We start from the raw sequence: 23,296 nt of genomic DNA, 5'->3' as shown, positions 1-23,296 counted from the left end.
TGAAAACATAACTGCATTCACTTTTTACTGTCACAATAATAAGATTAGATCACACATTCTCAGAACCAGCGTTATCCTAACTTTCAATGTTTTGTAGACCGCTCTTTCAATTCAATTGTTTTTTCTTTTTTACGTTTTTTTTTTGTTTTTTGTTTTTAACCTCCTTTATTTTAGTTAATCAAGTTTCTTTTTTTTAGTAAGCTAACAAATAACAAATGTTATAGTTTGAGAAAAAATAAAATTAAATATACTTTATTCAAGAATTGAAAGAACCAGAACCAAAACCAATTTCATATTTTGTAATGAATGTTAAATTTATGCAAAAGGTTTTTGTACAACATCTGTCATTTTTGCAAATGAAAATTAGAATGAAAACATAACATGTTCACTTTTTACTGTCACAATAATAAGATCAGATCATATATTTTCGGAACCAAAGTAATGTCAACAATTTGTAAAACATGAGCATTTGGATCCAATTAGCACTATCGTTGTTTCCCCCCAAACTAACACTATAATTAACAGCCGAATCATACTATTACAAGCCATTTGTAAGTTTTTTTTTGAAAGGAGTATGACTTGAAGTCTGAAGAAATACAGTTTAAACTGTTCGTTTAATTTAGAATCATACAAAACTGTTTTGAGATAAACTCAAATTTTCACATGTAAACTACCTTTACTTCTGTTCTAAAGCTGATAACATCTTCTGAGGGGTTACTAAAAATGACTATTTATCATCGAATGCTAAATATTGATTATTGCTTGGCTAATTATTGGATGTAAATATATATAATGCAGCCGTTGGATATAAACATCATTATGCCCAAAAGGAACATTTGGGTAGACTTCTTGCCTCCACACACGACAAGCTGTCCATAGATTCTTTCCTGCTTTTTTTTTGTTATAATATACCCACTTAAGAGAGGATGAAAAAACCGACATAGCAGACATTTTCTCTTATTGGAAAAGATCAAATGCCAATAGAACAGAATGTTAAAAATAAGTAAAATTGATACAGAAAATAGTATTTTATTTTCTTGTAGTTGTAGGGCATATGATTCTTCTTTGCAATATTAAAAGACCTAATTTCTTTATATTCACGTATCTTGCATAATCATCAATTCATTATATGTCAAAGTTTAGACATATCAAAGTTTAGACATATCAAATGGGTTTTAATTACACGGATAAGTTTTACTAGAAATTTAATTGTTATACTAGAGATTTTATTACACGGATAAGTTTTACTAGTAACTAGGGTCGGCCCGTCCGTACTTTACTTGTGATATAGATTATTATTTTTTATACGATTTTATGATTTGTATTTTAGGTTTACCTTTGCAAAAAATGTTTATGAAATATACTATTTTATTAATTTAAGTTGTTGGTTAGTTTGTTTGTAAGTAACTTTTGTTTTGAATTTTTGCTTATATGACATCACCATGATTGAGTTGTTATGTCAATTCTTAGTTGAATAATTTTTATCTAACAACTAATATACATTACTCTTTTTGAGGTTCTCGCCAGCTATAAGGCCTTTGCAAATTTCCAAAAAGAATATCTCAACTTTGGTGAAAAACTGGCAATCAAAAAGATTAGCCATCCAGTTGGATTGGAAATGGTGTTTCTGGGTTGGGAATATTGTTCCTGGTGTTCATTGGTCTCATTTCTTAAGTTTATTACTAGGTGATACTTGGTTTTAGTAAAATAAACTCTATTATTTGTTAGGAACAAATATGAGCATCTCTAAACCATTTCTTGCTTGGTCTTAACTCTTAAGCATATGATTACAAATTCTGGGAGAAGAAATTCATAATTGTTTCTATGTTCCATTCGAATCAGCTACCAAGATTTTTTTGTTGTCAAGATTTGGAAGACCTATTGGTAGGAATTGGTACTATTGTATTTTCATTACCGAAATACTAAAACTTTGACATGGTTTGCAGAGATTTTAAATATATTTATACTGTAAACTATGTATTTATTTTACACATTTCTGTATATTTTTTATTAGTCAAATATTGTTGCAAAGAAATTTTCATTTTTAGTCATTTAGTTTTTAATTTTTATTTATATAGGTTAAGAAAATATTTACAACCAAATAAATTGGAATATAATATCTTATAAGATTTCACAATATGATATACAATCTACGTTTTGACACATTAATATTTACCATCAATTACCATCGTTAATTTTCTGTTATTTTACTTGATTTATTTTGTTTTATATAAAATTTGATTTTCATAATAAAATATGAGAAGGTATGAATTATCATCGGTAAGATGCATTAATGAGATAACAATATTTATTTAGAAATATATGGTTATATAGTATGAATGAATTATTATTTTTATAATTATTTTTATTTTGTAAACTATATGATTAGCTGAAGCTTACTATATACTTTATCCGAAAAGAGTAGATCAATGATCATATCATACTTTGATAATTTCTTCTAGTATCGCTCGCGTAGGTCAAACGCCAATTACCAGGATCCAAATACTCAGTGCATCGAACAGCTTGGGAGCATATCCTTTCTCACGATGGCCTCGAAATAGTATTTGTGGAGAGACTCTTTCAAATTAAAAAAACTCACTAAGCCATTTTCCAGATGACCTCATGTGTCGTTTCAAGATCATCATTGTCCTTTAACACTCTCTCTCGCTCTCCCCATCCATGAAGAAATCAGAGGAGCCTTCTCTTCTTTCTGCAAGTCCTTAGCTAAACCCAAGATCTAATCTCCAATGATTCTCCTTTTCTTTTGCCTTAGGTTCTCTCTCTCACCCTCTGTAGATCTGTAATCATTTCCTCCTTTTGATGTACTGTGTGAGATAAAAAAATTTTTTTTGTGAAACGGGTTTTGCAAGTGACAAACTTGGTGTACCGTTTGCTGTATTAATACAATGATTTTGTAGACTTTTACTACTTTTTTTATTTCTGTTTAATCTCTACAGAGCAAAGAGATGAGAGAATACAGATAAAGAGTTGGAAATGCTGAAAGTAGGAAGACAATAGAATGCTTATGCTCTGGGACATGACCTGAATCTTGAAAAATCACTTGCCTTGTTTCTGCCTGAGGCGTTCTTTGACAAAATCATTACGGGCTTTAGTACGAGCTTGCTGAGGAGCAACGTTGAGATACGACAGATGCATTCCAACGGCGAAAAGAGCTGCCCCTGAGGCAAAGAAAGCAACCGTCATCGCCAGTTTTCTTGGTGATGATGGATAGCAAAACGACATACTCAATGCCTCTAATCCCAGATCAGATGGAACAATCAACGCTTCGTTCGCTACAAATATTCAAAGGTTTATCTGTTAGTCAAGTAAAACATGAATGAGATGAAAATGATCGTGAGAAAGAACATTCAAGCAAAAACCAGACACAATGGGGAAAGAGGAGAAACTTTCTCCAGAAAACATTTCATCATACAGTTGGTGTGCACTCTGACTAAATTTTTGTGAAACAGAAACTACAAAGTCGCACGCTTCTCGGAACAAGTTGGGGTAGTAATGACCAAACTAAGATCACGGGAATAACGTAAACTGGTACCTGTTTCTAGTTTTTACCGTTGGAAGGGAAGCACTGAGCTTATAAACAAACGTACACAAAACAATAACACTAGAAGACGGTGCTGCCGATTATTTTTGGGACAGAATAAGACTAGCATAAATATGGTTAACTTATCATCTCAAGCAATATGGGGATGTAGCTCAGATGGTAGAGCGCTCGCTTAGCATGCGAGAGGTACGGGGATCGATACCCCGCATCTCCATTTTTTACTCGTCCTCATTCTGATGGGCTTCATAGTGCTAAAGATTTTAAACAGTATTTTTTTTGTCAATGGGCCAATGAGTTTCGTAGAATGGCCTGCTAAAAGTATCATTTTACAAAACGTTTGTTACTTACTGTACTCTATCTACTCCGTTACAAAAAAAAAAAAAAAAAAATACTCTATCTACTCTACACTTTCAGTCTTGCAAACTATTAAAAACTTCTTCTCACTAAACCAAAACTTTAAAACTAGATTATGTTGTGATGTTAAATTCCTGCAGGTGGGAGAAGACGATAGCTCAACAGACAATGAATATCAATCAACAAGATGGAACGAGACATTGGAGACAAAGGACTTGAAAAACCGTGGCCATGGGCATGTCTAAGATCAATTACATGGATCCTAGAATCACACTCACACTCGCAGCACAGATGAAAGTCTATACAACACAATTGTTTCAGGTGAGGTTTACTTATGCTACAAGGACTATCGAACTGGGGTTATGTATTGGCTGAGTAGCATCCTTCCAAAGATTATTTTATTTTATCAAGAATGATACACTCACTCCCCGCTGGCATGACTTTTTTTAGTACAATGAAGAATGTTTAAAAAATGAATGAGAAACAAGATTTAACATAGGGGAAAAAAACGTATTGTTTGTTCAACACCGAATTACAAAAGGGGAAACCGATAAGTTTAACGAAGATACACCGAAAGAGTAAGGTACTCTAGTTTGAGGAGACGGAGGTTCTTGTTTGAGTAGAGATGGGTGTCTACTCCACCTCGCTTAGGATTGGGACAATGAGAGGCTTCATCTGCGCAATGTAAACGATTGCCCACCTGCCAATATGAAGAAAGAAAACGATGCAGTGATATAAGATAATGAATGAATCTTCTTAAAGAACATTTGCGCAAGACAGAAAAAAAAGTTAAGACATTGGTCAGAGACCAATAGATAATGTTCATGTTGTGGAACTTTCTCAAACACTAATCCTCCTAATCCATCGACTTAAGACAAGTTTCTAACTAGAACTGTTTACATCAGAAGAAAATTGGAAGAAGTCTCTATTGATGGTTAATGTTGATTCAGGTGAGGAGCAAATCAAACGAGAGAGATAGAGAGTTGGATAAAGGTGAAAGCAAAGGAGTATGCAAACCAGTGGATAGCAGCAAGTAAAAGGAAAAAAGAGTGAATGAAACATAATAAACTTACATCATCCAACAGCAGACAGTGGCTGTAATGACCAAGGTAAAATGCAGCCTGTTCCATTAAAAAAAAAAAAAAAGACTTGAGAGATCTTTACTCCAACCAAGAAGTAGACGGAGAAAACAGAACACATGAAGCAGCCAGATGTGACATTAATTATTCTCATTGAAGAAAACTATCAAAAGAAATATAAAATAACGGTTCAATTGATAATGGAGAACCACCACATTAGGCATTGACGGAGTAGTAATAGATCAAACACAAAGCGACAGGCCAATGATATTACTTAAGAGATTGCGATGAGATAAAAAAAAAACATACAGATTGGTGGAGGGGCCTTGGTTGAAGCAGATTCTAGTGAAAATCGAAGCAATGATGCCGACCACGGCGAATATTACGGATGTTACAAGAAAAGCCATGTCTGATTGATCCTGATCCCCCAAAGACACTTATTCCTGCGACGAGAAATTACACGTGGTTTCAGGTTATAGAATTCAATGTGATCAGACTCAAAAAAAAAAGAGGCTAATAATCGCAATACGAGGAGAAAGTGTCAGAGATCTCACAGAATCAAATTGGAGCTCCTGGAGACGTCAATTGAGGATCGTATATTTGTTCGCACCCAAATGCTCTGTTTCGTGCCAGGCCCAGATTTTGTGAGGGCCAATTTTGTCAGTTGCTAGCAGATAAATAGTATGTGTTTTTGTCATCCTATACCTCTAGGGCTGTTCAATATGGTAAAACCGAACCGTACCGAACTGAAATAGACAATATGGTTTGGTTTTGGTATATACCATATACATTATAAACCGAATGGATATAATTTTATAAAAACCGTAGGATTTGGATATGGTTTGGTATATAACCGATTAAACCGAATAAACCGAACAAAACCGATTAAAAATAGAAACATGTAAATATATATCTATTTTATAACAATACATGAAAATCTATTTGTTACATAAGTTAAATTTGTGTTAATAACTATTACCATAATTTTATAGTAATAAAAAACCAATTTGTAAAACACTTGAACTATAACTAAATAACAATACATCGCAATTCAGACATCTTATTTTCTAAGTCTTTTATTGATTTATTTTAGTCTTCACTAAATTAATATGAAGATTATAAATTTGATGGACAATAATTAATAGAAAATTTTCAATTGAAAAAGTATGACTTTAATGAACAATAATTTATTTTAGTCTTCATGTTTCTGTTTTGTTTCATATTTTTATTTTCAAAATTTCAAACTTTGATTTTAGTTATAGATTTGATTATTTTATTTGATGGTAGAAGCATTTTCACTTTTTTGTTCATTTATTTGAACATGTAATATATTTTTAATAAATTACTGTGTTGACAATATGACTCTAAAATTCATATAATATGATCTCAAACAAAATAATTATGTTTTTTGGTATAAAACCGAATAAACCGAAAACCGACGGTATATAAACCGAACCGAAGTAAATATGGATTTAGAATGGTAGTTATATTTTACTAACCGAAATATTGAAAACCGAAAAAAACCGAACCGAAACCGAACCGATATCCGGATTGAACACCCCTACCCTATATATTAAAATAGAAGTCACTTTAGTGATTTCTATTGACATGACATTAATATAGAGCTTCTCAGAAAAATTGTTATAATTCTATTGGTCGATTTCTTTGAATTTTATCTTTCATTTATTTTAATCAATCGCTTATGTAGACAAGCCCAAAACTATTGTCAATTTCGTTAAGCCCATATATAGCTAGGGAATAATAATTATCGATTTAGTTTAGCCTTGGGTACCCGTTCGGGTTCGGGTCGGATATTTTGGATTTTCGGGTATTTCGGTATAGAGGTGTAGAACCCGTTCGGGTATTTCTGTACTTCGGGTCAGGTGCGGGTATTTTTAGTTCGGATTCGGTCATTTCGGATCAGGTTCGGATATTTAGATTTTGAAAAAAAAAATTAAAATTTTCATTTCTCAAGTTTCTTATATTTAAAAATATAAATTTCAGTTAACTATTTTTTTTATTTTTAATAGATTGAATGGTTAATAGATTTGGATATAACATTTTAAAACTAAAAAGGCATTAATTTAGTTATTTTTTAAAAAAAATTGGATGTAACTTTTTGTTAATTTTTGAAATAAAAAACTTGACATGCATTTTAAGTGAGTAGAAAATCATTTTTTTCCGTAATTGTATGTATATCATATGAACTTAAAGTATGTGTAGTATCAATATAAATATTTTATATAAAATGAGAGATGTAAACTAGAAATATAAAGTTAATTATACATATGTTCGGTTATCTTTGGATATCCATTCGGGTTCGGGTATTATCCGTTCGGATTTGGGTATCCAATCTCTCCTTATTCAATACTCGTCCGGGTATTTTGATACTTCGATTCGGATTTCAGTTCGGGTTTTTCGAATCGGGTTCGGGTGCCACTTTGGATATCGGATAAAGTGCCCACCCCTACTAATTAGGTTGTTTGTTTTTAATAACTTACCTTTCTAATATGAATTACTTGCGTAAGTTGAAATCATTAAATATGAAAATAACTTATTGACAAAATTTGTTTTTAATAACTTACCTTTCTAATATAAATTACTTGCGCAAGTTAAAATCATTAAATTTTATCGATTTAGTTTACCCTTGGGCAAGATTTAGAATTAAGACAAATATTTAAAATTTTCTTTATTATTCAAACGGTAAACTTGCGCATGTTGATATCATATTTATTACATTGCTTACAAAATATTTTAATGTTTCTAATTAGGTTGTTTGTTTTTAATAACTTAACTTTCTAATATGGATTACTTACGCAAGTTAAAATCATATCATATGCTAATCTTTTTTTGACAATACACATTTAATATCTTCCTTTAAACGATTTCATTATTTATTGTGTAAAATATTGTGCGTCATTAATATGAGAAATAAATCGACTGTATATATATAGGAGACACCCAAAGTCTAAAAATACAAACATTCTCTTTTCATTCTTTAAAATATTATTCACAAATCTCTCATCTCATTCTATTAAGGTATTACGACGAGCCTGCTTGTGTGCTAAGAAAAATGTGTTTAGACGCAAAGTCGCATGTCGCAGGTTGTTGTTCATTTTGATGTCGTGCGATTCCAGTCGCGGTTATCGTTTTGATGTCGTAAACGAACATAGTTTTAGTCGCAGGTCGCAAGTCGCAGGTCGCGCAACATATAAACAAACGTAATCTTTAGTCGCAAGTCGCGCGAAACGTAAACGAACATGGTCTATATCTATAAGATCATGAACATCAAAAATATTCCCACGTGCATAAATTGCATACAAACACACCACACATGAATCCAAATATGCTGATATGCAGTCGGTGTGAAATAATCGTGCCTCTTCAAATTTGGGGGATGATGATATATGATATATCACATATCAGCCTATAATATATACACATATAAAGATCCGTATGTTGGCAATAATTAGGATGTAAGAGAAAGGCGTTTTCATTACATGGTTTAGGAAGTCTATCATCCAAGTCAACACGAGCACGGCAATGAAAAGTGACCGGAGCGTAGGGAGCCACCGTAGCCATTGCGTCTTTCTTCGTTATCTCCGTTGCCGTACCCATCTCGCTTTTTTCTTGTTCTCTAGATTGAATGCAATGTGTTCGTGTGTTGTGTTTTAGAGTCATAAGAACGAAATGAGCTAATAAAAATGATGATTCATGTGCGTGGCTGACATGCACACAAACGAATGCACCGGTCGACATGTCATTCCTTGTATTGACAACACTCTTTTCTCTTCTCTCGTTTTCTTTCTTACATTTGACATGACTCTTACGACACGTTTGCTTCCATGCTTGATCACTTTATTGTGTATGCTAAATCTGTAAATTTCACACAAAACCCTGAATCGGGCCTTTATGGGTTTCTGATCTAGTCCAGCTTCTAATACAATAACCAGTCGCTAGTTGCTTTTTGAACTCGAGTATTATAGAGAGAATAATCATGGGTTTGGTAGTAAATATAAAATGTTTAATCTTGGTTGGCCTATTTGAATATTTGAGCTCCTATTTTACAATTTACATAAAAGAAAAAGGGCCTTAATTGGAAAAATTAACGATGTCAGTTGTTAATAGCATTTTTCCCTAATAATCTATCATTCACAAATGCTGACTGGCTGTAAGAGATACATCGATGAAGCGTACCATTTAAATATTTTCTCTTTTTAAGTTGATAGTTTCAACATAATGAAAGTACGTAGATCATCATTACAAATGAAATCCAACTTTTTAACATTAAAACAATCCTTTTCAAAAAAACAATTGTGCATTTGCAATCCAACAAAAAAAGAACACTGAATTTTTATGAGATATGTATGATAAATAAACACTTCAATTTTGTTAATGCAACCTTATTTGAACAAAAAATACAGATGCCGCCAAGGAAAGTACAGACTGAAAAATAGAGTACAGACTGCAAAGAAAAAGAGTACAGACTGATAAACCATAGCATACAATGGCATGATGCGACGTGTTATATCAGGAGTGTATTGGTTTACTCGGCGAACTGATTACATTATTAGACATAAAAGCTGACCTGGAAAGTCAACACTCTAATTAATAAGTGGATCGTATAAATCTAAATAATCATGTTTCTTCTGAAAATCGCGTTTATTACAGAAATAAACGACTTATGATGTAACAGTTCTATGACGCGTGTCTAAACATCGATAAGGTTCAAATATAAACACATATTTCACTTTCCTAGTATTCTATATAAAGCCCTCTCTCCACTGTTTTTCCAAATCGTCACAACACTTTATTGGATCCTTTTAACCAAAAACAGGAACACTTTGGATCATTTTCAGTTCGACTCCACGAAAATGGATTATTCAGAAATTGATCCCTCTTACGATCAAAAACCTCCTTATTTGACAAGAGATCAAGAGCATGTGATCATGGTCTCTGCTCTGCGTCAAGTGATATCCAACGCAGGAAGTGACACTGCTTCATTATCGACCTTCGAAGCTCTTCAACCTTTGGATGCTGGCCCTTGTTCTCTTTGCGGTATCACCGGTTGCTACGGTTGCGCATTCCCACAACACCGAGAGATAAATAAGGAGAAGAAGCACAGAGGAGTGAGGAAAAGGCCATCGGGTAAATAACATTATATATCCAATAACTTATATATGTTCCAGCCGGTAATTAACTTACGTTCCAACACGTTATGTTGAATATATTCTAACAGTTTACGTGCATTCATAAACGGTCAGGTAAATGGTCAGCGGAGATATGGGATCCGAGTGCAAGAGAAAGGAGATGGCTTGGAACGTTTCCAACAGCCGAAATGGCGGCTGGGGCTTATGATGACGCGGCGGCTGGGTTTGTCAGAAGAAAGGCATCAAGAGGTGGCACAAGAAATGGAAAGGAAGCATACACCAAAACGACGGTGGAAGATGACTAATATTTTTTTTTGATTATTGATTATTTAGCTTAGAAAAAAATGATAAGCTAAATATAATCATTGATAAAAAAAACTATGTTATACTGTATTTTATTATATCAAGTTGAAGGTTATCTTTTAGCAAAAAAAAAAGAAGAAGTTTAAGGTGTTGGAGGAGAAGTGAAAATGTTTATTTTATATATCAGATTTTGATATGTATCAAATATTGTGTTTTTTTTTAAGTTTATGATTCTTTTCATATTATTTTGTTTCAAGTTATTTTAATCATAAGAAATGTCTTTCCTTTTAATAATATTTGATATTTTCCATTATAATGTTTTGAATAACATAAGAAATTGATTATATTTATATTTTCAAGTTTTGATTATGTGTATGCGGAAGCAGAAAGGGGTATTTAGGCCATTTTCATTTTAGATGATAACACAATGATTAAGAATCTGGCTGATTTCTCCGCTATCACCCGCAAACACAGCTTTTCTGATTGGTAATGTTTGTTGGTGTTTTGGAACAATCAAAATGCTATAAATTGTTTAAGTTGTTCTGAACCTTTTAAAATCAAAAGTTGGTTTTGATAGCGTTTGCGGTTGTGCACGGCTGGAGATAGATAAATAAATATAAAAATATTTTTTAATTTAAAATAAAAAATGGAAATATTATAAATATATATATATATATATATATTTTAATTTAAATTCACAAACGGTGTCTTAATTTATTTTATAAAAACTTTAAACTAAGAGTATTCACTATAATTTTTAAAAATTAATATATATAAACGAGACAGAATAATCTTTTAAAAGTTTTTAATATAAATCTTTAAGACAAATTTTGTTGTAATTATAACTTTGATCTAAGTTAAAAAATAAACATAATCCTATTAATTATATTATATTAATAATTACACATTTTATCACAATAGCATGTTTTTGATATTTTTATAATGGTATAATATATGAATATTGGCAATTTATTATTAAACCGATGCAATATCTCATAATCAACCAGTTACAAATATCCCGTGAACGTAACAATTTCTAACCGATGTACCAGTCGTTCAGATTGCATAATAACGCTATAAACTGCAACCACACACATACGCAAACTTCCGTAACCGCATCCGCAACCGTCGTGTTTCAACCAGTTAAGACCTAAGTAAATGTTATATTGCAGCATGTGCGAACATGATAAACAGACTTACGGACAGCGATTCCACGAAGTAACTCTCTCTATAACACTCGGATCGACGAACGGTTCTACATGTACAACAACCTTGATGGACATGATTTCTCTGCAGCACATGACTACAACTAACGACTTTGATCACACCACGTTGAAACATCCGAAAAGGTTGCATTCTATAATCTACAAAAAATTGTTCCTAATTTGCCAAACGATGTCGTAACATCTGTCTTAGTCTTACATTATTCAATTACACACATATTTAAGAATATTACGATTTGACCCCATATAAATTATATAATTGCAATTAGAACCCTAATGTTTTTCTTCATTAAGCCGGTCACTTTAATGTATAGTCATTCTCCCAAAGGCTTGGAAGAAGAAGAAGAAAAAAGAGTCGATCAATGATACAGAGACATAAAAATCTACGTAACATTCTACTCTCAAGTGTTAATACCAAACTAACAAAATGACTAGAGAATATTATCATGGTGAAGAAGCTGGAACTGGGTCAGGACAAGAGACTGGAGGAGATGATGCTGCAGCTTCCTCTTTCGAGATAGCTACTAGTTTCGAAGGCGAAGTCAGCTTGTTGAGACTGTCTCTTTTGGACTTGCTTCCGTTTGAGTTCATTGATAAGCGCCTAGGCGTTTCGTTAGCCCCTCCTCCTCCTCCTCCATTAGCTCGTGTTCCCACCGGTTTCTTGGCACTCACGGGTCTTGCAGGGCTAGGTTTTGACCCAAAGGCTGAGTCTTGTTCTGTGTGCGGCTGTTCTTGCTGCTTCTTCTGCTCCTGTAAAATAGGAAACAGCTACGTCAGTTACAGTTTCACAATCAGATGACTAGAGTATGAAGAAAACTCACCTTCAGTCTCCGCTTCTCCTCTTCTCGTTCCTGCCTAAGCATAGTGTACTCATCTAACATGGCTAGTAGAGGAACACCATCGTACTCAAAGGACATACTGTTATCCTCTTCCCATGCCCGGGTTTTAGTAACCAATGTGTCAACCATTGCTTTGCACAAAACAAAAAGATCATAAACTCTTCAGGTCTCAGTTTGACTCCAAAAAGATGATAGAGAGACTCTTGCAAGTTACCTGTAATCTTGCTGACAAGGATCCTAGCTTTCTCAGCTCTCTTGAGATTCAAATGTGCTCCTCTGCTTGCACTATACCTGTTCTGATCCTGTTTTCAAGAAACAACACATTTATATCTTAACAAGTGTTTGTGTGTTTGACACTGTTATGATCCTCTCATTGCACTTACCCGGTTATAGTCTTCAAGCCAGCTCTCTTCCTCACAAGCTGACATCCATTTCTCAACTCGGTCCAAAATCTCTTTCCTACTAAACGCTTCTTCCTTGGCCTTTGCTATCTGGCTATCCATCTCAGCTAGCAGCTCAGCAGGTTCGGTGTTTCCAGCGTCAATCAACGACATGATCCTCTCGCGAACAACCTCTGGCTTTATCTCTATGTGAGCACGAGCGTATATCTCCTCAAGCTCGGTTTGTTTCTTGAATGCAATTTCCTTCATCCTGCTAGCTTTGAGCTTATCAAGCCTATCCACTTCCACCTCAGCCTTCAAACAAATGCAGTTACATATTATAAGCATTGGTTGATTGTCAATGCATAACAAATTCACAATACCTGCTCGATGAGATCAAGTGCGAGAGCACCAAAGACGGTTACTTCATGAACTGAAGCTGAAATGTGACAGGTAACATGATCAAAAAGCTCTCTTTCCTCATCAGGAGTGTCCATCAGATTCCATAGTTCAGTTAGCTGAGTAGCTAGCTCTTGAAGCTGCACATAAACCAAGATTCATTACTGAAACATATGTCCAGACTAAACTGACCAGCCTCATGTAAGAGAACTAACCTTCTCAAGTCTTTGCTTCTTATCCTCTTTAAGAGTCAATACAGTAGTAGCCAACCTTGATAGAGTCTCATTGCTGATGCTTTTGGCATGAACACCATTTGACTCATCTAAGCTCGGATGAACTTCAGTGACAGTGCTCAAGAAATCTAAACCAAGGACGGAACATAGATCATGCACTGTGCTTACAAACTCAAGCACCTTGTTCAACCGATCACTCTGTCCAAAAATACAAAAGCAGTTTTAATTCTGTCCTAAAAACAAACAAAATCACCAAACCACAACTTATATTTTTACCTTCTCTTTCTGGAGCTCTTGGAGTTTGCTCTTGTAGTCCTCTAGCCTCTTCAGAGACAAGTCAGACTCGTCAACCACATGTGGACCATTGCTCAAACCACCAGCAATCTCTTCACAGATCTTCTGAATCTGTGACTGCACATTAGAAAACTCCCGGACCCTTTCCTCTTTCTGTTGCCAGAGCTGTTCAAGCGCAGGTGCTATTGCAGAAAGCTGCTCTTTGATCGTTCCTGAAGTCTTATCTGGCTGCAATAAAAAAACAAACACACATCTAAATGACTCTATTCAAAAACAAACACATCTAAATGACTCTACACACACTTACAATGCCGATGTAGCTTTTGTCCCCAAGAGCGGTTGTGAGATTGGAGAGTTCAACATTGGCATCAGACAAGGTCTGAAGAAGCTCAGCGCGAGATTTTGCGGCAAGCTCAACCTTATGCTTGTAAACGTTGAGACACTCTTCCTCTATCTGGAGAAGTAGTTTGTCTCGTTCCTCATCACTCTCACCAACTTCATCCCATATTTCCTGTTAAAAAAAGTTTTCTCTCCAATGAGTTCATGGAACCATACTTTTTAAGTCTGCGGTCCGGAAAATTACCTGTAACTTCTGGAGTAAGGTGCCACAAGTGATCTCTCCAAGAAGAGGATTATCTGCTTCTGTCACTGCCATTCTTGTTTCCTGCAGAAAGCAAACACACAAAAAGCTTTTTTTGTGTGAAGAACTGAGGTAAAAGAAACCAAAGTTGCAATCTTTTTTTCTGAAACTAAACACCTAATCACTCTCTTGGAAGATTCAAAGCTAGTAACTTTCAGAAAGAAAAAGAATCTTGAACTTAAAGAAGCTCAAACCCACATTGTTAGCAAGACACATGAAACGAGCATGGTAAACGCTAAAATAGGGATTAGGCACAAGTAGAAGCTCGAAAAGAGGTGGGAGATGTCAAGCTAGGACAATAGATATCGAAAAGCAAAGCAAGAATCCAACATTCAAACTAAAAGAATCAAACAGTGGATGATTGTTTTCTTTACCTAGATCGTTACTGGAAGCTAAGGGTTTATCTTGGGTCTTTTACACTTCTCTTCAAGTAGATCTGAAGCTCAGAGAGAGATAGAGCTCAATACTAGTATATAGTCTCAAACTATAGTTATGGAGGTTGGGAAATGGGAAAAAGTGGGACCCACTTTACGGAACTCAATAATGAATTAAGAAAACAACAAAAAAAAGTGATTCCTCTGTTTTCGCATTATGTGCTGATGTGGCTACTGTACACTGAGCTTCAGGCATTGACTCATGTTCATGTCTGAATGTCTTCGACAGGCCTCATGGGCTTCAATATTCCGACCCAACCCACAAACAGTTTTGTAAGAACCATTCTTCTATCATTTGATACATTCGTTTCTAACACCATTTTTTTTTTGGTAACAAGACTGATAGATTATGTATGTGCCTCTTTACAAGACTACAGTGCAGATGATCCTAGACTTCTATAGAGAGGGTTTTAAGAAGAGAGTGTAGGTTTATCTCACTCTGTTTTCAGTTTCTGTCCTTCTGGTTGTGTTATTTATTAGGCCATGTGTCTAAAAAGTTATCGAAGAGAGTTGGTGAAATGTGTGTAGAAGAACTGTAACTTTCCCTCGCGCAGATCATGTTTGAAAGAAGATTTAAAAAAAAAACAGACACAGAAGCAGAACTTCCCTTGCAAGTTGCAAGTGCCATGTCCAGCAACTTATGGGAGATCTTTGTTCATCCAATGAATAAACAAACGACAAGAGAAAACTACAACTCAAAAGACTCATGGACTTCTTTTTTAAGCATCAGACTCTTTCTTGTTTTCTTCGCTCTCTCCTCCCTGAGTAACACCAACCTCAGCTGGTCTTATCACTCGATCATACAACGTGTATCCAGCCTGCATATTTTTACACCAGCCAGTACAAAATTAGTGACAAGAATATTGTATATGCAATAAGGGGAGAAACAAAGAAGAAGCTTCATATATTTCACCTTCAAGACATGAGCAACTGTGCCTTCTGGCTTAGAAGCATCAGCGACTTGGAACATTGCGTTATGTCTGTTTGGATCAAACGGCTCGTTGATAGGATCATACTTCTCCATACCAAATTTCTTAAACACTTCAGCTAGCTGTTTCTCAGTCATCTCCACGCCTTCTAAAAGGGTCTTTAACAGTGGAGCAGCTCCAGCAGCAGAATCTTTCGAGGTGGCGTCAAGCTTTGAGAAGCTTTCTTTGACAACAGAAGAAGCTCTTCCAAGGTTATCCGCCACATCCAAAAGGCTCTTTGCAAAATTCTGCAGATACACACACATATATACAATCTCAGCGAACTATCATTCATCATAATGACGAAAGCCAAGTTCTTTTGTAGACAAACCTGTAAGGCATACTTCTTGGTGTTTTCAGCATCACGCCTTGTTCTGTCCATTACATTCTCCATCTCTGCGTAAGTGCGAAGAACTTTATCTTTCATTTTCTTAATCTCTTCCTCCTTCACAGACAGTAGCTCCTCCTTCTCAGCTACGAGCTTCATCAAATCATCCTTTGACATCTCCTCACCATCATCACCACTCTCGGAATCTGATTCAGAAACTGCACCTTTCCCCGCAGAAGCTTTTGATTCTGAGTCAGGACCTGACTCGTTTGCCTCAGCTGTCTTCGAGGCCTCAGTGTTGCTGCTCTCCTTTTCATGTGATTCAGGCGTGGTGGAGGTTGAAGAAAGAGAGAACCTTTGAAGTGAAAACGAATCAAGAGGCACCTGAGCTGCTACAAGCTGCCATGAGATCAGAGAAAGCACTATCAGAATCATTTCTAAAGACACTGACTTTAGGGTTCAATTGGATAAACCCTTAAACCCTAACAAAACCCTAAACGAAATTCGCTACGAATCGTGAATATTATGGGTCAAAATCTAACCTTTTGTGAGAAGTTGTTAACCAGGGAGTGATACCGGCTAGTGAACATAGGAGCTTGGTTCCTCGCCGGAAGAGCCGCGGCGGAGAGAGAGGAGCGTAAGCCCGCGCTGCGGGAAACTCGCGAGAGAATCCTCGAGGCCAGCATCAGGGAATGCACAGAGGAACAGAGCAACGCTCAAGCGAAGAGAAAGTTCACAGAGATGCGTAGCGTGGAGAAGAGAGTGGGGCTGGGGCTATGAGGGTATTATCGTCAATATAACAGCTACGAGGTTTTGAGAACTCTCTAGAATCAGAGGCACTCACTCGTCCACCTCTTTAGACCAAACACATGTCCTGTATCATCGGCTATGTTTTTGCGAGACAACTACTTGTTATATCAAGCAACTTTCTGATTTGTGAACACAGTGATTAGTCAGGGTGCTTGTTTTTTTTAAAGCAAGCTTTTCAGGATGTTGTAAAAGAACCAATCTTTCTTAATATATGTCACAGGCAAAGATTCAAAACATAAACCAAATGTATATCAATGTAATTCAATACTTAAAGACGGATGGCATTCTTTTTTCTTGAGAATTCGAGTTGGGTGCTTTGGTGGTGAAATGCAACTTGATAAGAGAAGGAAGATCGACTAGCTCCACTCGCGGCTTCCCAAGCAAAATGCTCTTCAGCTTTTCATCACAGTTCACCACATTCTTGTTCTTTGGATCCTTTAAAAGAAACAAAGAACCAATCACTCAATGACACAAACAAATTAAAAAAAAGGCTAAAAGCAAGTAACTAACTGATCACATGTTCTAACCTGAAGATTGTTGGTCTTGATGTACGACCAGACACGCATGAAACAACCCAGACGAGAACTCTGAGACTGACCAAGGAAGTCACGTAGAGTAGATGGAAGATTCACGAGGTCAATCAAATTCCCAAGCTTCTTAGGGTTGTCAACTATTGCTTTCTTCAACCTCTGAGGCTGCATCTTGATTCCAATCAACTACTGAAATGGAAAAAGAATAAAAAAAAAAACGTTATTTAACCACTGATTCCCTCTGGGGAATTTCATCGAACAGTTGGTGTGCAATGATGAGAAAGTGAATTTAACTTAAAAGCTTACCCTGTAATTGGTGAGTGAAACTCGAAAGCAGCAAGTCAATGCAAACGAGCTAAAGCTTTTACACCGTAACAGTGAATGTTGTAACGCTGTGACGTTGGAGAATCCTCGCGTCTGAAACGCTGCAGGCTGTCTGATTGAAAGTTAGAAAAAAAAAAGACGAAGCGGAGATCTTTTAAAACCTTCTAACCAAGCAGAGGGTTTCGTCCATACGTTTGCTGGGCTTGTAATGATTATTGGGCCGATAATGGATTTCAAGGCAGTCCCAGCCGTTGGATTAAAAAGAGAATATATTGACCGTCCGATAGATGCCCTACTTATATGGAATCCGATGCGGAAGTGCAAATGCGCGGCGAAGCAATTTTCGGAGTTTAATCAATTTTTAATTTTTAATTTTTAATTATAAATCTCTCAGCCATCAGTCTTCCTTCTTTTGATCTTCAGAACCTTCACTCTCCTCTGCGTTCTCTCACTCACGAAGTTGTTCAGAGGAAGGAGAGAAGCAAAGATGTCTGCAACACAGGAGGAAGACAAGAAGCCAGGAGACGGAGGAGCTCACATCAATCTCAAGGTCAAGGGTCAGGTAATAATCATCTCTCTTCCTTTCTTTCTTTCTTTTTCCTCTTGTATGTGTTTTGTCTGTTTGAGTTTCTGATTTCAAGGTCTCGAAGGTGTATGTGTGTTTAGGGTTTTAGCTTCCAAGTTTGCTCCTTTCTGGTTTTGACATTCAAGGGTTTAGTTTCTACTAGTGTTAAGTCTTAGTGGGTTCTATTCTTTTGTTGGGTTTAGATCCGAAACCCATTGATGTTTGTTAGACCTGAGCAGAGTGTTTTGCTTTTTTTTTGCGAACTGTTTATCAAATGTCTGAAACCGTTGGTATGGGTTGTTTATAGAGTTGTTGCTTGTTGCTGTCTGAAGGTTTTTACAGTTCAAGAATGGTAAAGTTGAAATCTTTTTAAAAATTGGTCATAATTTGGGAATAAAGTTAAATCCTTTTTTGAGTATATGGCAACTTTCATTGTGAAGATGATGAGTATTGTGGTCTCCAGATTTTAAGTTTTTTTTAAAATTGTTTTGTGATTGTTTTGATGTTTGGTCGTATGTGCTGCTTCACTTTATGGGAATTTTATTTATATGCTCAGTATTAGAATCTATGTTTTGTTTTCTTGAATTGTGTGTTTTTATGTGTGTAGGATGGGAATGAGGTGTTCTTTAGGATCAAGAGAAGCACTCAGCTAAAGAAGCTGATGAATGCTTACTGTGACAGGCAATCAGTGGACATGAACTCCATTGCCTTCTTGTTCGATGGCCGTCGTCTGCGTGCTGAGCAGACTCCAGACGAGGTAAAACATTCCATCTACTGGTCTATTATTATTCCCTTGAAAGTTTCTGCTTTTCTAATGCTAAATCTTTGGTACTACGCAGCTTGACATGGAGGACGGTGATGAGATCGATGCCATGCTCCATCAGACTGGTGGCTGTGGTAGTGGCGCTGCTATGGCCTGACACACTTATCCTGCTTTAGTGGTTTCACGATTAGATCGTTGTGATATGAATGGTGAAGAAGTAATCGGCAGCATTAGGATTTGCAGACTTGTTTTTCTTCATGACCATTGTCCTTAGAAAACTAATATGGTCATTAAGGTTTTAAAAAATAACCTTTGGTTGATATTTATTTGAATATATTGGATCTTAATGTCCAAAACTATTTGCGCTTAAAGTTATCTAATCCCATTGTCTAAATCTAAGCGTTAATTTAAACATCCAATTATCTCAATCTTTCTTGTATGTCAAGTAATTAGCTGAAAACAAAAGATAACCATCCACGGCTATAAATTACCCGAATTTAAACAAGACTAACCATAAACGTAGATCATCCATAACATAAACTTACAACCAAGTTTAGGACATAAAAACACCCATAACCATCACAAAAAGAGTACTGGGAAGCTTCAAATGCAACTACCAAGAGAGTTTGCTTATTTATGCATTGTAGACTCTAATTACACATAAAAACCCACGAGCCACAGTTGTTCACTGAAGAACAAGGCACTCAGAGGCAGTCCCGTTCGTGATCGGACCTCCAAGGGTTCGGTTGCCTGTCTGGTTAACACTTCCACTAGGTTGAACTAAGACTCCTTCAAGCTCCTCCTCTTGGTTACTACAACCTATGGCTTCAAAGATGAGAGCATTAACCTCCTTGAACCTTTCCTCTGACAGAGAAGCTTCTGCAAGGAGCCTCCATGCGTTCTCCTCAGAAGCTCCTTCGTAATCCTCTTTCCTCTTCAGCACCATGTGTCCACTTATCTCCCACACAGCTGGGTTCACTTGCGTTTCCAACAACTCGGGGCTCACTTCACCTAGAGCCTGCTTCTCTGCGTAACACTGCAGTTTACAACATTCAAACTGTTCATTCCATGGATTCAAAACCCAAGTGATCAAACTGTTGTACCTGTGGCATCAAGAAGATCTGCCGTCCAGAATCAGATATGAGAATGTTGAAAGGGATGTTGTTCTCCTGGAGGCAAACACAGGCGTCTGATACAGTATCAGACAGGTCTTGCATAGAAGTTCCACCTTCAAAGAGAAGACTTCTCACAGGGTAATTCACAAGCTCTGAGATCTTCACACCACTAACGGTGGTTATCATCTTCTTGGAAGGAGCTTTCTCTAATGGGAAAGGCATGGCCAAGTAATAAGCCTGAAAGTGAAGATGGTTGATAGTAGCAAAAGCACCTAAGCTGTTGTAACCGAGTCTGAAGTAAGGATTAGCTGCCTCTGCCGCCATGTGAAGTGCAAGCAAAAGGCTATTGTGGTCGATCCTCTGAGGTAAGCAGTCAAGAACGCGAGGAATCAGCAGCACATGACCATACTCGATTGGACTAACCTGTTATTAAAAACAATAAATGAGTTACTCTTCTGCTAGACAAAAAAAAAGGCAAGGTCTCTGCATAGGTTCATTACATTGATGGCAACAACACTAGGAGAATTCTCAGCGTCGAGAGGCATGCAGGGGAAGAACTGAGCTTCGCAGTCTTCACCAGCTTCAAACTGGAAGAGCAACTCTTCTTGACCAACTTTAGTGAAGTTGAACTTGTTTCCATCAAAAGACTGCAAAACCTTGTCCACACGGAACTCGGTGGGTCTCTTCTTCAGGTGACGACCTTCGTTAAGCTGAGCAACGAATCCATACTTCCCCGGGATCACCTAAAACAACAAAACAGCAAAACAGACAATCTTAGGAACAATGTGAAACACAAGATAGCCTTCAGAGATCATCAACCATAAGATAAAAGAAAGATAGTTACTTTGGTTTCGCAGGCAGTGACATCGTAGCGAAAGAGTCCTCTTTGGAACCTATCCTCCCACTAAACATAACATTATAAAATGATTAGACTCACTCAAACCAAATAATTTGAAGTTAACTCTATGTATTATATGAGTTTACCTCTCCAAGGACAAGGGACTCCAGGAAAGCCACAGGAGGCTCTCTAGCTTCGTGGCTGATCACAAGCTTCTCTCCGGTGCCGGAGTTTTCCAGTTTCTTGCAAGAGTACAACGGAAGCCTTGCACCTGAACAAAGAAAAAGACTAAATCAAACATGCAAAATTTAAAACAAAAAAATGGAAGCTTTAGATTTAAGAAAGTACCGTTAAGACAACAAGCTCCGAGGCAGTTCCGTCCACAGCCGACAGATTCATCCGAAGCTTCATCCTTTTGGTAGTTAGACACTACGGTCGGAACTCTCTTGATTTTCAGCATTCTCACAAAGAAAAAGAAAGAAGAAGAAACAAAGCTAAACCCTAAAAGCTAAAGGAAGAGAAAAGAGGAGAAGGAGGAGGAACCGCCTCCGGCGAGAAAGAGGAGATCGGAAGGGCTGCCGCCTTCAGACGGCAGAGCTCCACGTCCTCCGTGCGGCAAAGGGTTAGTCTCGATTAAACAACCCTCCTTGCGTACAAGATGGACATGAAAGCTAACACCCGTTGGTATCCCGTGTATAGCCGTGATGCCGTTCACCAATTTTCGCCGGAGAAGATAAAACCAGACACACTCAAAAACAGAACACAAAGGTGGAGAGATCTTTCGATGTGTTGTGTGTTCCGATTTAGAGATTGGTTCCTTTAAATAGATAGGAGATGAGTGAACCGGAGATGAGTAACGACACAAATTACATATATTTTTATAGAAATCTTTTTTTTTTATGTGGTTGTCAGTTTTTTGTCAAGACGTTATTTTATTATTGAAATCTATTTTTTCCTTTGAAATTATTTTGTCCGTATGGTTCCTACACTTGTACTACTTGTGCATTATGCAGTATGGGCATAAATCATGCTAATCGTGTACACAAAATTTATTAATCTTATCTTGTTTTTTTTTGTTGGTAAGGTTACCTTAGTTAATCGACAATAATTGAATTGAGATTCTTCCCCTCATGATCTCTAAGTCTCAATCTGCTTTTCTCTCGGGACGTCGTTCTTCTAGCGACGGACCTTGTAAATGGCTACAACACTCACTCAATAACTCCTCGAGGGATGCTCAAGGTTGATCTTAGGAAAGCCTTTGATACGGTTCGTTGGGATTTCATTCTCGCATCTCTGCGCGCCATTGCTATTCCTGAGAGCTTTATTAGACTTATCTCGGAATGTTTGTCCACTGCTTCCTTCTCAGTAACGGTTAATGGTGTCTCGGATGGGTTTTTCAAAAGCACTAAAGGGATTCGGCAAGGAGATCCGTTATCTCCCTATCTCTTTGTCCTAGCAATGGAATGCCTATCTAGGCTACTTCAGTCTCGCTATGATTCAGGAAACATAGGGTATCATCCGAAAACTGAGCAATTAAAGCTATCTCATCTTATGTTTGCGGACGATGTTATGGTGTTCTTTGACGGGAGCAGTAACAGCCTTCATGGGATCTCTGAGTGCCTTGATGACTTCGCCTCTTGGTCTGGACTACACATGAACACTTCAAAAACGGAAATCTTTACAGCAGGTCTTCAACAACCGGAATCTTTAGCCATTGCAAGCTACGGTTTTCCCTCGGGTACGCTACCTATAAGGTATCTGGGCCTTCCTCTCATGAGTCGTAAATTAAAGATCTCGGAGTACGCTCCCCTCATGAATAGGATTTCTGCGTGCTTTCACTCCTGGTCAGCCAAGCTCTTATCCTTCGCCGGTCGCCTTCAACTACTCAAAACGGTGATATTTGGCATTGTTAATTTCTGGACATCGGCTTTTATCCTCCCCAAAGGTTGTATAAAGAGTATTGAATCTCTCTGCTCTCGCTTCCTCTGGTCTGGGAGTCTGCAAAAGAAAGGAATTGCAAAGATTGCATGGTCTACTGTGTGTCTCCCGAAGAATGAAGGTGGTCTTGGTCTCAGGAGCTTCTTGGTGTGGAATCAGGTTCTTTGTCTGAAATTTATCTGGATCCTACTATCAAAATCACCTTCTCTTTGGGCAGACTGGCACTG

At 36.8% G+C, this 23,296-nt stretch overlaps 7 protein-coding genes and 1 non-coding gene across 9 annotated transcripts; 3 read left to right on the top strand and 5 right to left on the bottom strand.

The window, feature by feature from the left end:
• Positions 1-3,703: 3,703 nt before the first annotated feature.
• On the top strand, positions 3,704-3,776 carry TRNAA-AGC. The gene has a single exon. It is a non-coding gene; the product is annotated as a tRNA-Ala (tRNA).
• Positions 3,777-4,297: 521 nt separating this feature from the next.
• LOC106359905 (V-type proton ATPase subunit e2) lies at positions 4,298-5,694 on the bottom strand. The gene is made up of 4 exons (XM_013799527.3): positions 5,550-5,694; positions 5,305-5,438; positions 4,990-5,037; positions 4,298-4,616 (listed from the first exon to the last, which is right to left on the bottom strand). Exons 2-4 carry the CDS (start codon positions 5,400-5,402, stop codon positions 4,550-4,552), a joined length of 213 nt encoding a protein of 70 aa, XP_013654981.1. The 5' UTR covers positions 5,403-5,438; positions 5,550-5,694; the 3' UTR covers positions 4,298-4,549.
• Positions 5,695-7,931: 2,237 nt separating this feature from the next.
• LOC106359049 (ethylene-responsive transcription factor ERF120) lies at positions 7,932-11,675 on the top strand. The gene is made up of 2 exons (XM_013798809.3): positions 7,932-10,143; positions 10,260-11,675. Exons 1-2 carry the CDS (start codon positions 9,870-9,872, stop codon positions 10,448-10,450), a joined length of 465 nt encoding a protein of 154 aa, XP_013654263.1. The 5' UTR covers positions 7,932-9,869; the 3' UTR covers positions 10,451-11,675.
• A 261-nt stretch (positions 11,676-11,936) lies between these two features.
• LOC106429462 (65-kDa microtubule-associated protein 2) lies at positions 11,937-15,010 on the bottom strand. Its single transcript, XM_013870207.3, has 10 exons — positions 14,831-15,010; positions 14,400-14,480; positions 14,124-14,327; positions 13,799-14,044; positions 13,505-13,720; positions 13,274-13,429; positions 12,894-13,205; positions 12,725-12,812; positions 12,493-12,641; positions 11,937-12,421 (listed from the first exon to the last, which is right to left on the bottom strand). The coding sequence occupies exons 2-10, from the start codon at positions 14,469-14,471 to the stop codon at positions 12,116-12,118; spliced, it is 1,749 nt and encodes a 582-aa protein (XP_013725661.2). The 5' UTR covers positions 14,472-14,480; positions 14,831-15,010; the 3' UTR covers positions 11,937-12,115.
• A 399-nt stretch (positions 15,011-15,409) lies between these two features.
• LOC106361353 (grpE protein homolog 2, mitochondrial-like) lies at positions 15,410-16,985 on the bottom strand. The gene is made up of 4 exons (XM_048737747.1): positions 16,729-16,985; positions 16,190-16,585; positions 15,804-16,106; positions 15,410-15,708 (listed from the first exon to the last, which is right to left on the bottom strand). The coding sequence occupies exons 1-4, from the start codon at positions 16,870-16,872 to the stop codon at positions 15,610-15,612; spliced, it is 942 nt and encodes a 313-aa protein (XP_048593704.1). The 5' UTR covers positions 16,873-16,985; the 3' UTR covers positions 15,410-15,609.
• Positions 16,986-17,253: 268 nt separating this feature from the next.
• LOC106359907 (upstream activation factor subunit UAF30) lies at positions 17,254-17,979 on the bottom strand. 2 transcript variants are annotated; one of them, XM_013799528.3, is made up of 3 exons: positions 17,833-17,979; positions 17,524-17,715; positions 17,254-17,431 (listed from the first exon to the last, which is right to left on the bottom strand). In XM_013799528.3, the coding sequence occupies exons 2-3, from the start codon at positions 17,695-17,697 to the stop codon at positions 17,258-17,260; spliced, it is 348 nt and encodes a 115-aa protein (XP_013654982.1). In that variant the 5' UTR covers positions 17,698-17,715; positions 17,833-17,979; the 3' UTR covers positions 17,254-17,257. The 2 variants fall into 2 exon arrangements, with proteins under 2 accessions (XP_013654982.1, XP_013654983.1); XM_013799529.3 differs by having other exon boundaries at positions 17,524-17,712; positions 17,833-17,978.
• A 188-nt stretch (positions 17,980-18,167) lies between these two features.
• Positions 18,168-19,572, top strand: LOC106361355 (small ubiquitin-related modifier 1). Its single transcript, XM_013801092.3, has 3 exons — positions 18,168-18,412; positions 19,023-19,172; positions 19,255-19,572. The coding sequence occupies exons 1-3, from the start codon at positions 18,338-18,340 to the stop codon at positions 19,333-19,335; spliced, it is 306 nt and encodes a 101-aa protein (XP_013656546.2). The 5' UTR covers positions 18,168-18,337; the 3' UTR covers positions 19,336-19,572.
• A 115-nt stretch (positions 19,573-19,687) lies between these two features.
• Positions 19,688-21,977, bottom strand: LOC106361354 (GDP-L-galactose phosphorylase 1). The gene is made up of 6 exons (XM_013801091.3): positions 21,480-21,977; positions 21,278-21,402; positions 21,138-21,197; positions 20,794-21,036; positions 20,282-20,716; positions 19,688-20,214 (listed from the first exon to the last, which is right to left on the bottom strand). The coding sequence occupies exons 1-6, from the start codon at positions 21,589-21,591 to the stop codon at positions 19,864-19,866; spliced, it is 1,326 nt and encodes a 441-aa protein (XP_013656545.2). The 5' UTR covers positions 21,592-21,977; the 3' UTR covers positions 19,688-19,863.
• Between the last annotated feature and the right edge of the window lie 1,319 nt (positions 21,978-23,296).

Source organism: Brassica napus, chromosome A8 (assembly GCF_020379485.1).
Source record: "Brassica napus cultivar Da-Ae chromosome A8, Da-Ae, whole genome shotgun sequence".
In the NCBI taxonomy this organism is placed as follows: Eukaryota; Viridiplantae; Streptophyta; class Magnoliopsida; order Brassicales; family Brassicaceae; genus Brassica; species Brassica napus.
Note: the sequence above shows the minus strand (reverse complement) of the source record. Positions and strands in the feature narration are given on the sequence as shown.

Coding starts and splice junctions, on each gene's coding strand:
- LOC106429462 (XM_013870207.3), bottom strand. CDS start 14,471: ATGGCAGTGACAGAAGCAGATAATCCTCTTCTTGGAGAGATCACTTGT. Junction 12,813..12,893: donor GGCTTGAAGACTATAACCGG/GTAAGTGCAATG, acceptor TCTTGAAAACAG/GATCAGAACAGGTATAGTGC. Junction 12,642..12,724: donor CCTTGTCAGCAAGATTACAG/GTAACTTGCAAG, acceptor TTTTGTGCAAAG/CAATGGTTGACACATTGGTT.
- LOC106361354 (XM_013801091.3), bottom strand. CDS start 21,591: ATGCTGAAAATCAAGAGAGTTCCGACCGTAGTGTCTAACTACCAAAAG. Junction 21,403..21,479: donor CGGAGCTTGTTGTCTTAACG/GTACTTTCTTAA, acceptor TTCTTTGTTCAG/GTGCAAGGCTTCCGTTGTAC. Junction 20,717..20,793: donor CTAGTGTTGTTGCCATCAAT/GTAATGAACCTA, acceptor TTTTAATAACAG/GTTAGTCCAATCGAGTATGG.
- LOC106361353 (XM_048737747.1), bottom strand. CDS start 16,872: ATGCTGGCCTCGAGGATTCTCTCGCGAGTTTCCCGCAGCGCGGGCTTA. Junction 16,586..16,728: donor TTAACAACTTCTCACAAAAG/GTTAGATTTTGA, acceptor ATCTCATGGCAG/CTTGTAGCAGCTCAGGTGCC. Junction 16,107..16,189: donor CCAAGAAGTATGCCTTACAG/GTTTGTCTACAA, acceptor GTGTATCTGCAG/AATTTTGCAAAGAGCCTTTT.
- LOC106359905 (XM_013799527.3), bottom strand. CDS start 5,402: ATGGCTTTTCTTGTAACATCCGTAATATTCGCCGTGGTCGGCATCATT. Junction 5,038..5,304: donor CAAGGCCCCTCCACCAATCT/GTATGTTTTTTT, acceptor TTAATGGAACAG/GCTGCATTTTACCTTGGTCA. Junction 4,617..4,989: donor ACTGTCTGCTGTTGGATGAT/GTAAGTTTATTA, acceptor TCATATTGGCAG/GTGGGCAATCGTTTACATTG.
- LOC106361355 (XM_013801092.3), top strand. CDS start 18,338: ATGTCTGCAACACAGGAGGAAGACAAGAAGCCAGGAGACGGAGGAGCT. Junction 18,413..19,022: donor ATCTCAAGGTCAAGGGTCAG/GTAATAATCATC, acceptor TTATGTGTGTAG/GATGGGAATGAGGTGTTCTT. Junction 19,173..19,254: donor CTGAGCAGACTCCAGACGAG/GTAAAACATTCC, acceptor GGTACTACGCAG/CTTGACATGGAGGACGGTGA.
- LOC106359907 (XM_013799528.3), bottom strand. CDS start 17,697: ATGCAGCCTCAGAGGTTGAAGAAAGCAATAGTTGACAACCCTAAGAAG. Junction 17,432..17,523: donor TCAAGACCAACAATCTTCAG/GTTAGAACATGT, acceptor TTTCTTTTAAAG/GATCCAAAGAACAAGAATGT.
- LOC106359049 (XM_013798809.3), top strand. CDS start 9,870: ATGGATTATTCAGAAATTGATCCCTCTTACGATCAAAAACCTCCTTAT. Junction 10,144..10,259: donor AGTGAGGAAAAGGCCATCGG/GTAAATAACATT, acceptor ATAAACGGTCAG/GTAAATGGTCAGCGGAGATA.